Here is a 12,581-nt window from a genome sequence, read left to right as displayed (position 1 = left end):
AAGGAGTTACCTTGTTGGTAAAAACGTTCCGACAGTTTCAACACTGATGTCCGTTTGTCGGCTGCTTGGTTTAACAACACTCTGGTTTAATTCACCGGTTGCTCCCTAGTTGTAAGTTTGTAGCCGGAAGTACAAAGAAGTATCATGGCAGCATGGAGCAGCAGTGTAGCGGTTATTACTGTTTAGCGTGTGGTGGCTGGGGTGATCCGCGATCAGCTGTTTCCCGTGTAGTCGCTGCTATTGCCAGCGTGCAGCGATTAGGATGTTTTTGCTTTAACTCTTCCCCAGACAACTTTGAGCAGCAATAGCGGGCACTGGAGCAGTGGCTGGAAACACGTTGAATTGGAGGCTGATGTCAATGAGTTTCGTCCCTTGAATAAACCGGGACTTTCTCAAGACTGGATATATCCCCCTGCAACTCATAACAACCTACCCCACTTCACCCACAGTCCCCTGCATCTCAACACAACCCCCTGCTTCTTACTCCTGCCACCTGCATCTCACAAGTGTCACCAAAACCCCCACTGCTGCTGCCCTGCAGCTGGCTGGGGCCCGGCCACTGGGCTGTGCTGGGAAGGGCAGGAGGATCATGGGTGAGAGATATGTATTGCAGCTACAGTACCATAAGCATTATCAGCAGCATGTCTCCAGAGCTGGGGCACCTATGCTTATTTTTCGCAGCCTCTATGCGCAACCCTTCCCAGCTGCGAACATGGCGATGAGCAATGTCCTCTGCACAATGTACCTTCTATTTCCTGGAATTCCTGTTGAAATTCCTTGTCGTGGTGCCCCTGTCCGAGTAGAGCGCTGACTGTTCACCGAGGGAGTGTGGCTAAGCAGGATCATGCTGGAGAGGGAGCACTTCACGGTCGAGGAATGGTGGCCGGAGTCCGTCCGTCTGGAATTCCTGTTGAAATTCCTTGTCGTGGTGCCCCTGTCCGAGTAGAGCGCTGACTGTTCACCGAGGGAGTGTGGCTAAGCAGGAACATCATGCTGGAGAGGGAGCACTTCACGGTCGAGGAATGGTGGCCGGAGTCCGTCTGTAGTTTCAGCATAGGGATGGATATCAAAATCCCATGGCTACTAACCATCAACATTGTTGTTCTGATGGTAGTGTTTTTACCATTTGATGGCCGCGGTCCAATGTTTGCCACCATTGAATGGAAATCATTCAATGGTGTTCGATTGTTGTTTTTTTTTTTTTTTAAATCCTGACAGCTATGCCTCACTTGACGCCTTCTTGGCTACTGTGTCTGCATCAGAGCATCTTCATGGGTTCGTTGGAGGCTGTCTCTTACTCTCTGTCTGCCTCAGATGTCTGCCTCAGCTCAGTTCCTGACTCCCTCAACTCTCTAGGCTATCTCTGATTGGCTCTCGCTGTCTCTTGCTGTTTCAGCACCCTGGCCAGCTCCTATACAGCAGTCACTGCTTGCTCCCTTTTGTCACAAAAATACAACTAAACCTTTCTCCACCAAAGCTGTATAGAAAAGTGAAAACCCCATCAAAAGCTGTCCAGTGGCTTGGCCTGATCAAACAGGCAGACCCATAAACGGGGACTTTATTTTATATATACAGTATATATATATATATATATATATACACACACACACACACAGTATATATATATATATATATATATATATATATATACACACACACACACACACATATATATATATATATATATATACACACACACATATATATATATATATATATATATATACACACACACACACATATATATATATATACACACACACACACACACATATATATATATATATACACACACATATACAAAATATCATACAAACTCGGCACTCACATGCTTTTCAAACTGCAACTCCTTTGAACATAGGGAATGTTGGTTCCAAAATATTGCAATAATTTTTAAGCTGACCACCGCTTCACGGTCATTCCCATCTAGCCAGTCCCTACACTGATTCTCAGATAAATAAACTTGATCTGCCATCTTGGGCTCAAGCTTGCATACATTTTAAACATGAAACTGGGTCCTGCCTTAAAGAGACTGAGCCTGTCATTTATTTAAATTTTGTGGTCACACTTGCTAGGGCACCCTGTTTTTCAAATGTAAGACAAACTTTTTTCTTTTTCCAGGTGCTTATTAACTGATAGCCCTGGGTGTGGTCCTGTCTCTTTAAGGCAGGACCCAGTTTCATGTTTAAAATGTATGCAAGCTTGAGCCCAAGATGGCAGATCAAGTTCATTTATCTGAGAATCCGTGTAGGGACTGGCTAGATGGGAATGACCGTGAAGCGGTGGCCAGCTTAACAAATTATTGCAATATTTTGGAACCAACATTCCCTATGTTCAAAGGAGTTGCAGTTTGAAAAGCATGTGAGTGCCGAGTTTGTATGATATTTTGTATGTAGATGGTGTGGTCACATACCAAGGGCACCCCAGATGGTTGAGTGCCGTGGATTGAGCCTGTCGTATATAATATATATATATATATATATATATATATATATATATTATACACACCAGATTATTTAAATAACCATGTCCTGCAGCACTGCTTCTTGTTTTGCCATTTCTTTCACTTTAATGCCTGATGCAATAATTATTATAGAACATATGCTCTATTAGCTATACATAACCGGACAGATATATGGACATCTTTTCAAATATATAACCGTATCAGTTGGACTGCATATATACGCTCCGACTTTTAAAATGGGCGAAAGCAAATACAATATGCAGCATATGAATGATTGTAAAATAAGTATATCAAGTAGATGATTTTCTTAAACCAAATAGTTATTTTGCTATGATGTATTCTTTAATGGGACAACAAAGGCTAATGTCATTACTTCCATATACTGACTAACAGTTTAATGAAAACCTATATATTTAATATTATTTCTTATCTATTGAGGAACACTTGCTGGTTCTAATTAGTTCTAATCACATCTGTATTTTTCCCACACAACTTATTTAGACAGATGCTTAGGGCTGCGACGATCATGGCGCACCAGGATGTTTTCTCTTTAATTTTTCTTTATTTGTTTTACAGCTTAAATAAAACCAATAGGGGAGGTTACAGAGGAGGAGTGTGCATTTATTAATGTATAACCAATTCCCTAACAACGGGCCTGATTCATTAAGGATCTAAACTGCGATTAAGCACGCAGATGGACGATTGTTGCGTTCTGTGCATGCCTATGCATTGCAGTGTGTGAAGGTCTCACTGCGACCACACTGCGAATACACAGACCCAACGCAGAGTGATTGACAGGAAGTGACCATTTGGGGGTGGTGACGGGGGGGTGTGGTCAGTGAAAAGCAGGCATGTCCATGTCAGTGCGTATGAACGCTGTTACAGGGGCGCGCAGAAATTAGCCACTGAGATGGTATACGCAGTTTGTGCTCCTACTGCGTGTGACGAGGTTAGCAATTTCTGGCCTTGGTCAATTGTCCGTGAGGCTACGATGGTACTCGATGTTACCGATAGTTTTGCTGTTTTGCTAAGTATTATGGATGTGAATAAGGGGAAGTGGGCATCCTCAGGTTAGGCTGTGACGGCATGATTGCAAACATTAGCATATTTTCGCAGAGGGTCTGCGTGCATAATCGCAGCTGCGATCACAGTTGCACTCTGTAAGGAATCAGGCCCCATATCTCCAGCTGCATCAGCTGCCTGCTCTCTCATAATGTGCGAGGGACTCCCAAATTTCAGGGAGCCATCCCGGCCAGAGTAGAGCAGTGGTCTCCAACCTGTAGCTCACGGTCTTAATTTTGGTAGCTCAGCTAGCTGCAGTAGTGCCAAGTCAACTAGGATGAAGGGACCTCTGATGTGTGCTCCCCCTGTGGTGTTGATGCCTTGGGTGGAGCCACAGGGAAGCACATAAAGTGGTTTCAGCAGCCTCTACAGCAATCACCTGACGTGCTTCTCCGTGGTTCCACCCACAGTGTCTACGCTACAGCGGAGCGAGTGACTCCCACCCAGCCCTGCCAGAAAATCACCCAGCAACCCTGCCTATATCTCCTTGGTGCCGTTAATAGTGAAATGTGCCTGTGCTTACATTTTATTTAGAAACTACAATATCACTGTAATAATGTAAATGCATTGTTATTTTCTATGAAACTTTTTTATTTAATTTTCATTAAATGACCTTCAATTGTCCAGTTACTAGTCAGATTTGTTTTCTACAATTTTAGTAGCTCTTCAGGAGGTTTCATTTTTCTAAAGTTGCTCCCACCTCAATTAAGGTTGGCGACCACTGGAGTAGAGTATGGTCCCAGATCCTGCTTCACTTTCTTATGTTGCCATGACCCAGCCTCACCATGATGCAAAGTTACGCCTGTAATGATGCAAATCAGGTTGCCATGCTCTCCACCCTTAGGGGAAGATGTAGCAAGCCTAAAAAGAGTAGAGAATTGACAAGTGGAGTTAAGCTGCCCATCCACTACTAGATGCGGGGACGACGGCACAATTACGACATCATAATCGTGCTGTCGTCCCCTTAGGGGTGAAGTGCATACACTGAATGTTCAGATGTTCACTGTATTTAGATCAATCATCCCCGAACATGGCAACCTGATGGCGGTCGTCAGGTTGACCGTCATGTTCAGGCGATGATAGATGTTAAAAACGACCAGCGGGCACGCGCATCGCTGGTTGTTTTTAACATTTTACTGCCTGATTTGCGGGTGATTACCAAGCGATTGAGAGATAACGACGGTCGTTATCACTCAATCGCTAGGTTTAATCGCCTAGTGGATGGGCAGCATTACTCATTGCAACCAATCAGCTTTTATGTAGCACTTATTAAGTACATTCTATAAAATGATAGTTAAAAGCTGATTAGTTGCTATGGGTAGCTTCTCTACTCTTCGGAAAGCTTGATAAATCTCCCCATTGAACACAGAGATATCCTGGTGGGGGAGATCCAAAAAGTAAGCAAGTATGCTCCGAATAGTGGGCCTGATTCAGCATAGATCGCTATTCTGCTTTTACGCATGCAACACAGTTGCTAATATCAGCGGTGATATGTAAATGTTTGCATTTGCATTGCGATCGCAGCCTAACATAAGGACGCCCACTTCCCCTTACTCACATCTGTATACTGGCCACCATAGTGAAACAATCGGTAACATTGGATCCATACGCACAGTTAAGGCAGGTCAGACCTCACTAAGAAATTGCTTAATTCAGCGCACTCTATGAGGCCTCAGGTTGTGTAGGGCTTTGCAGTGGATAAACGGCGTGCGAACACACTGGCACACCTGCGTTCGGCCAACCACCCCCCTGTCACCACCCACAAACGGCACTTCCTGTCAATCACTCTGCCATGGGTCTGCGTATTTTCTGCGGTCGCAGTCCCGATCGCAGTGGCTAGTTCACGTACACGTACTGCGATGCTTACGCATGCTCAGTACGCCACAATCAGCCAATTGCGTGCGTATAAGCAACTGGGTTCCTTGCTGAATCAGGCCCAGTGCTCTGATTCTAACAATTAGAAATGATACATACAAAAATTTTAAAGTTAAGAGTTATATTGTACATGCATAATCAGATTATAAAACCTACAGAAAGAGAGCTTTTGTTCCCATAACAAGGCTTGTCTTAGAGTCAAGAAAGGTTATACTTATCTTGTATTCTTTAACCACAGTTCTGTGACCAAACAATAAATTGAGGCTGCCGTCAGAGAGGTCTCGTACAAGAAAAGGGACAGAGCACTTGAGATGACTTTTATTACGTTCTTATGTACTTTACCCTTATAATACAAGAAGGTATCCGGATAGAAGATCAATGTAAAGGCTGACAGTCAATGGGTCGACATGCAATAGGTCGACAGATACAAAAGGTCAACTGACAAAAAGGTCGACAGTGCAGAAGGTCGACAGGTTCAAATGGTTGACACACATTTGGTTGACACAAAAATGGTCTACACTTTTTTTTATGGTTTTTAAACATTTTTAAGATTAGGGTTAGACACTTTGGGGAAGGTTAGGGTTAGGCTGCAGGAGGGGAGGGTTAGGCTAGGGTTAGGTTTAGGCACTTAGGGGAGGGTTATGGTTAGGCACCAGAGAAAGGGTTAGGTTTTGGCACAAGGGAGAATGTTGGGGTTAAAATATATAAAAAAAAAATACATCAACCATTTTTGTGTCAACCATTTGTGTCGACAATTTAAACCTGACGGCATTTTGTCCATGTCGACTGGAGACTGCACTGGTGACCTTTTGTACATGTCGACCTATTGCATGTTGACCATCTGGTGTCAACCCATTGACTGTCGACCTTTACATTGTCGATATTTTGTACCATACCCATACAAGAGTTGTGAATACACTATTATCTAACCACAGCTATAAAATTTACATTGGAAATATAAATAGATGAGTTACAACTGTGGATTAATATAAAAAATCCACAGGTTGACATAGAACTTCACTTACCTTTTCTGCCCGAGTTACCATGGCTTGAGGGCTTATCAGTTACTGAACCTTGAATAAAAAAAAAAAATGTAATGTTAAATATCAAAAATAAATTAGAAATACTGGAAACTGCTCTATTCCCCCGATATGTTACGTGAATGTATGCAGTTTGCATTCAGTATGTCAGGGCTGGTACCAGGTGGCCAATGCCCCTAGAAAATGACTGCTGGTGGTTTATTAGGAGATGCTACTGGCTCCCAAAATATCCATCATTACCTCCACCCATGATACAGGTCATGTAGTTATTATAAGCGGTGTACTCTTCATGGTAGTGGACATGGGATACCAAATGTTGTCTTCTGCTGCTTCTTAAGTCTATTTGCTTTTACTGGGAATACAGCCATTCCTTTGAGACAGTGGTTATAATCACAAAGCAACATGAGCATTGAGCCCATCTCTGGAAATTTAGAGGTAGGCTTTTGATGGCCAAAAACACAATACCACCACTGTGGATACCAGTAAACCGCCACAATGTGACCCCAAAGCAAGAAAACACAAATGGATCCATTTCATACATGTGTACAAATGTAGTCAGCTGTTGACCCCAGTCGGCCTATGTGGTCCACATGTGACCTGGTCACTTGGTGTAACCACCCTACAGCAAGTCCTTGCAATTTCTATACATTTGTGAGGCCATGTTTCAGACACACCTTGTTAATTGGCACTAGGACCATGTGACAGGATCAACCAATATGTTGCTGGCATTAGTCATTGGGACAGTGGAGCAGTACCTGTGTTTTGTTTCTAAAGAATCTTTTTAAAATAGTTACATCACATCTATCTAAAACCTAATTTTACAGACTCTTGTGGTGCTCAAACATTGCCCGATCTTAACCTGGACGCCAGCATTGAGTGGTCAGATCTGTTTCAAGCCAGATAACTTGTTATGGCCTAATTCAGTCAACACTTGAGTAAAGAATAGCAGTTGAATTTCAGAAGGTAACCATTGTATTCCTAGTTAGGAGGCTAAGATGTTCACCTATCTGCTGATTTGTAGGACTTCCAGCACAGCTGTCTATTGACACCATGGTGCAATCTGCCCCTTTCCTGCCCCATTTCCTTTCTCTTCGGATTGGTTGACTCAGTCAGCCAGGGCAGCCTGTCATAATACAACAAAGGGCCGTATTCAATTAGAAGCGAAAAGACGTTTTCGCGTGGTTTTTAGCAATCATTTTGCGGGGTTTTTTACTCTGTATTCAATTCCATTCTGTTTTCGCCTATGCAGAAAGTAAAGGCACTGAAATAGGCAATACTCTTTCTCCACAGAATAGAAGGTGAAAAATCTATATTTTGGGGTGCAGATGTTGGGAAACCACTCAAAACCCTTGGTACACCCCCCTACCTCAATGGACAATTCACAAAAAAAAAAAGAATACAAAAATTCCAGGATCCCCCCAAAAAACACATTTGAAATTAGGGGTGAAAAAGACAAGAGTGGGGGGACAACTTCAAAAACTAGCAAAATAAGATCTAAGAAGGGGCCAAGTGTTTTCGGGAATGCAGGTGGACAGAGGACTTTCCCTTTTCTAAAACTTCACTTTAAAGACATTAAAATATGCTAGTACCCATTTTCAAGCACCCCAAGTTTGATGGGACCACTTATTTTCACCAAAAAATACTGCTTTATGCCATTCTTCACCACTTTTGCAAGGACGCTAATAACAAGGATTTTAAACAACTTCAGTAGCCCAATTAGTTTTATTAGGGCTATTGGAACATTTCTACATTGATCCCCAATGTTAGTGCATCATTTTGGGGGGGTAAGTCTGAATTCCCCAAGTCTGATAGTACTTTCCGCCTGTTCTGCATTTGCCACCTGCCATTTTTGCCTGATTTGGAATTGAATACAGCGGAAAGCGAGGACACGCACTATACGTTTCCGTGTCCAAAACACGCGATGTCTGCAAAAAGTCAGGCAGGCGAAACTGTTCCGCGTGTGCGAAACTAATCTGAATACCACCCAAAGTTTGCAAACTACAAACTAGTTAACTGTTGGCAATGAGACATTTTAGCTTTAGGTTCAAAAAATAAATCTACTTGTAGGTGGAGACATGTAATTAATGATTTTCATTGTAAATGTAGATCTGTAGGTGAGTATTAAAAAAAAAAATACAAAATCATGTTAAAAAAAGTTTTGATCGGGTTTGTGTAATTTTACACTAGATCCTGGGTAGCAGGATGTGGTACTCCAGTCTGAGGAAGTGTTGGACTGTACTATGGGTAAGCAACAGGGATATTCTCATTTTATATCCTCACGTATACTCCTGTAATTATTTGTAGGTCTCTTCCATACCTGAACATACAGGGGTTTTGTTCTGCACAGAGGATCCACTGACAGGTTTGCCATCTGGAGTGACACACCAACAATATCCAGTATAAGTATGGCATTGCACCTGTGAAAAAAAAAGCATAAATAAATTGTAACAGGACTACAGTAGATTTTGCATACCGCCATACTAAGCCAGTAAGTTTTCACAGCACTGGGGGTATATTTACTAAATAGAGAGTTTTTAGAAGTGGAGATGTTGCCCATAGCAACCAGTCAGATTCTAGCTATTATCTTTTAGAATGTGCTAGTTGAATGTTAAGTAGAATCTGATTGGTTGCTATGGGCAGCATCTCTTCTAAAACTCACTTCTAAAAACTCTCACTTTAGTAAATTTACCCCTTACTGTTTGGGAACCCAGGAATCATACATTGTAAGACCTCAGGTCCTGCCATGTTCATTTCATTAGGGAGTCATATGATAAAGTGGAGAAGTATCCCACAGCAGCCAAAGAGCTTCTAACTGTCATTTATCTAGCACAGTCTATAAAATGGCAGAAGCTGATTGGTTGCTATGGGCCACTTCTCCACTTTACCTCTCTCAAAGGTTTGATACATCTCCCCCTATGAAAGAATAAGAGACTGACTTGCCCACTTCGAAAATCAAGGGGTCTATGTACTAAGCCTTAGAGAGTGATAAAGTGGATGGAGATAAAGTACCAACCAATCAGCTCCTAACTTGTCAGTTTACAGGCTAAAGCAGTTTGTGTGTAAAAAAAATGACAGATAGCTGATTGGTTGGTACTTTATCTTCATCCACTTTACCTCTCTCCAAGACTTAGTAAATCTACCCCAACTCTCTTGTAGTTCTATTCCCAAATCACAGACAAAGTTGGAAATAAGCTCACTAAAGAAAAAGTGCACCTTGTCCTTTACCCAGGTTGTAGGACTGTGATCTAATGGTCTTTGGGGGAAATGTATTAAGCCTTAGAGAGAGATAAAGTGGAGTAGTTTCCTAAAGCAACCAATCAGCTTGTGGGCAAGATGTACTAACGGCAAAAATGCGGTAAAACCCCCGAAAATGCGGTTTTCGAGGGCTTCACCACATTTCTCAGATGCGTCACCCTGGTGGGTAACTCCATCTTTGAATGTCTTCACCCAGTAGATGCCTATGGGCTTCTTTTCAAGACACCCCTGAGACGGATCCTATCGGATCCCTCCCAGCTCCCAGCATGCGCAGAAGGACGCCAGAGGGACTTCTGGGTCATAAACCTGGACTCACTCTATTGCAAAGGACAGCTATTACCAGGAGAGCTATCCTTTGTGATTTTCTAGGTACATACTGGCGATATCATCTTCGGTATGTACCCGATAATGGGAGGTATGTACGGCATCGCAGATGTGATGCTTAGTACATCCTGCCCTCTGTCATTTATCTTGCATAGTCTTTGAAATAACAGAAGCTGATTGGTTGATTTGGGAACCTATCCCACTTTATCTCTCTCCAAGGCTAAAATACATCTCTCCTTATATGTGGTAGCCCACATAATGCCAGGTATCAATTTCACTGGTGCTGGATGCGGCCATCTCTATTCAGGCTATAGGGAGCCACAGTTGTCAAACTAAACATCCCAGAATGCATTGAAGATGCTCAGAGGAAAAAAACAGGCAAATACATTAGTGTTGGGGGAAGGCAGGAGGGCCAGTTGTAGAAAAAAAGCAAAGGTGAAATGACTGGAAGTGTAGAGGAAGCCACTGAGAGGTGCTGGAAGGGACCCATTAAAAGAGAACAGTTCCAGATCTACACACCTTGCAGAAGTGGAGGGAAGATGCTAATAGAAGCTGCTGAGAAACACAGAGTGACTTGCTGCAGACTTTGGCGGGTGATTCAGTTTAGGACAGAATTGCTTTGCATTTCGTCCTTGCTAATATGCAAATGCAGCAGGAGGTGTATGACAGCCCCTGCTGCATTTGCGATCCCTGCACTGCGACCAAGGTCGCAGGCTGGGATCACCATCACGACCTTCAGGTTACTCAGGCTGACTGACTTGTGAGGCCAGAAAACTGCATTTGTGGACGCAGCTCCTGGCCCTGCTACTCCCGGAAAATGGGGTGGACACTCCCCCGTTTCCCGGAACGCCAGCCACCCCCACACCGCCCCTTAAATGCCTCTGCCTGTCAATCAGGCAGAGGCATAGCAGGGAATGCGTGCGATCACGCAAGACCTGTTCTGCACATTCTCTGAATGGGTCCTGCGTACTCGTCCCAGAACTCTGCACATCAATGGAGTCGTTGAAGGGACCCCAAAAGTAGTATGGCATGGTGATTGGAGAAAAGGCAGCCATGATAGTAGTTCCTCTGTTTTGTCCTGCAACGTTGTCTGCTGGTGCGCCTTCTACACATTGCTCAGTTTACGACATCCTGTCTGTGCTATCGGTACGACTTTCTTTGGACTTTGTGTATCCTGTTTGTGATGCTAAGTGTAATACCTTGTAGAAGTGAGGATACAGATGGTGTGGCATGGGTGTAAGCTAGAGTTTCCTCTGTAGTGGATCTTCTATGGTTGGAACGCTCAACTCAGACCACACCCCTGCAGAGAGGCAAGGATTCTCCAACCAACCACAGACAAGGAGAGACCAAATGTATGCAAATATATTTTTAGCTAGAACTGGTCACTATAATGAAATAACTATTTAGCAAAGTATTTGCAAATAACAGAGTACAGTTTTCAATAATGCAATCTTACATTCACGTAAGTATCTCTTTCTAAATGCAACTCAGGTCACTTTGGGGTCTTTGTGTGTACAGTAAAAACATATAACATCTGTCACAGCACTGTTATGTGTAATACTTAAATAAGCATTGTCTAGTAAAAGAAGGCAGGTGCTGGTGGGTACAAATAAAATGGCTCTCTCCACAAAAGTGTTTTAGGACATACCTTTCCCTCCAGAGGATTAGTATAGCTTTGCATGGGAACACTTTACTCTACAAGTATCAGGCAGATTATTTTTCAGCAGCTTGTCTCTTGTGGCAGGAGCAATTTACAAAGCCCCTGGCGCAATCTCTTTTAGAGAGAAATGTACAGTATTAACCCTCCTAAAGAGGGCAGGTGGAGATGTTGCCCATACAGTTGCAACCATTAAGCTTCTGGCTATCACTTTATTATAGAATATACTCGATACTGATAGGTAGAAACTGATTGGTTGCTATGGGTAACCTCCACTTGTCCAGCTCACTCTGTTTCTCAGCAGCCTTCCTATGCTTTTGCAGGCTTAGATCGGGAACTGTACTCACAAACTCAATCAGCTCTAATGGAGTCCTATCAGTACGTCTCAGTGTCTTCCTCGCCACTTACAGTCACTTCGCCCTTTCTTGTGTCTCTCATCTAACTGACTCTTCTGTCCTCGCATCCACTGTCATTTGCATGTGTCTTTTTGAGCTCTTGCAATGCATTGTGGGGTGTGTAGTTTATGACAGCCTTGGCTTACTGCAGTCTCAATAGCCATGGCTGCATTGGGCACCAGTGAGTGAGAGTGATACCTGGCAAAATATGGGGTATCGCATATACTTCTTGCATACCACTTCATGGTTTGTGTTTTTTTTTACGTGTTATAATTTTTATAATTTTAGCGGCATCTTTACTTATTTGGTTATAAAATGTCTGGCTCCAGTATAATGTTCTCATTGCTATTTTATCTTTGTTATGGAGTAATCTATTCCCTATGTTGATATACAACCCCTCCCTGCAAGTAATAAAACCAGCCTCAAAGAGTTATAGAGAGAGAGAGTAATTTGATGAGCCGATTGATGTGCGATAATAAAACCCAGAAAGGCATCAAATGAACATTTCC

The 12,581-nt window shown here is 42.9% G+C and overlaps 1 protein-coding gene across 6 annotated transcripts in view; it reads right to left on the bottom strand.

Moving 5' to 3' along the window:
• SMOC1 (SPARC related modular calcium binding 1) overlaps positions 1-12,581 on the bottom strand; it is a 300,868-nt gene that overhangs the window by 96,956 nt on the left and 191,331 nt on the right. For all 6 annotated transcript variants that reach the window (XM_088471210.1, XM_088471207.1, XM_088471206.1 and 3 more), the window contains 2 exons: positions 8,759-8,858; positions 6,427-6,474 (listed from right to left, as the gene is read on the bottom strand). In XM_088471210.1, coding sequence (XP_088327336.1) covers positions 6,427-6,474; positions 8,759-8,858 — 148 coding nt within the window. The remainder of the gene's footprint in view (positions 1-6,426; positions 6,475-8,758; positions 8,859-12,581) is intronic.

The sequence above is a fragment of the Taudactylus pleione genome, unplaced genomic scaffold, assembly GCF_031769625.1.
Source record: "Taudactylus pleione unplaced genomic scaffold, aTauple2 ptg000113l, whole genome shotgun sequence".
Lineage (NCBI taxonomy): Eukaryota > Metazoa > Chordata > Amphibia > Anura > Myobatrachidae > Taudactylus > Taudactylus pleione.
Note: the sequence above shows the minus strand (reverse complement) of the source record. Positions and strands in the feature narration are given on the sequence as shown.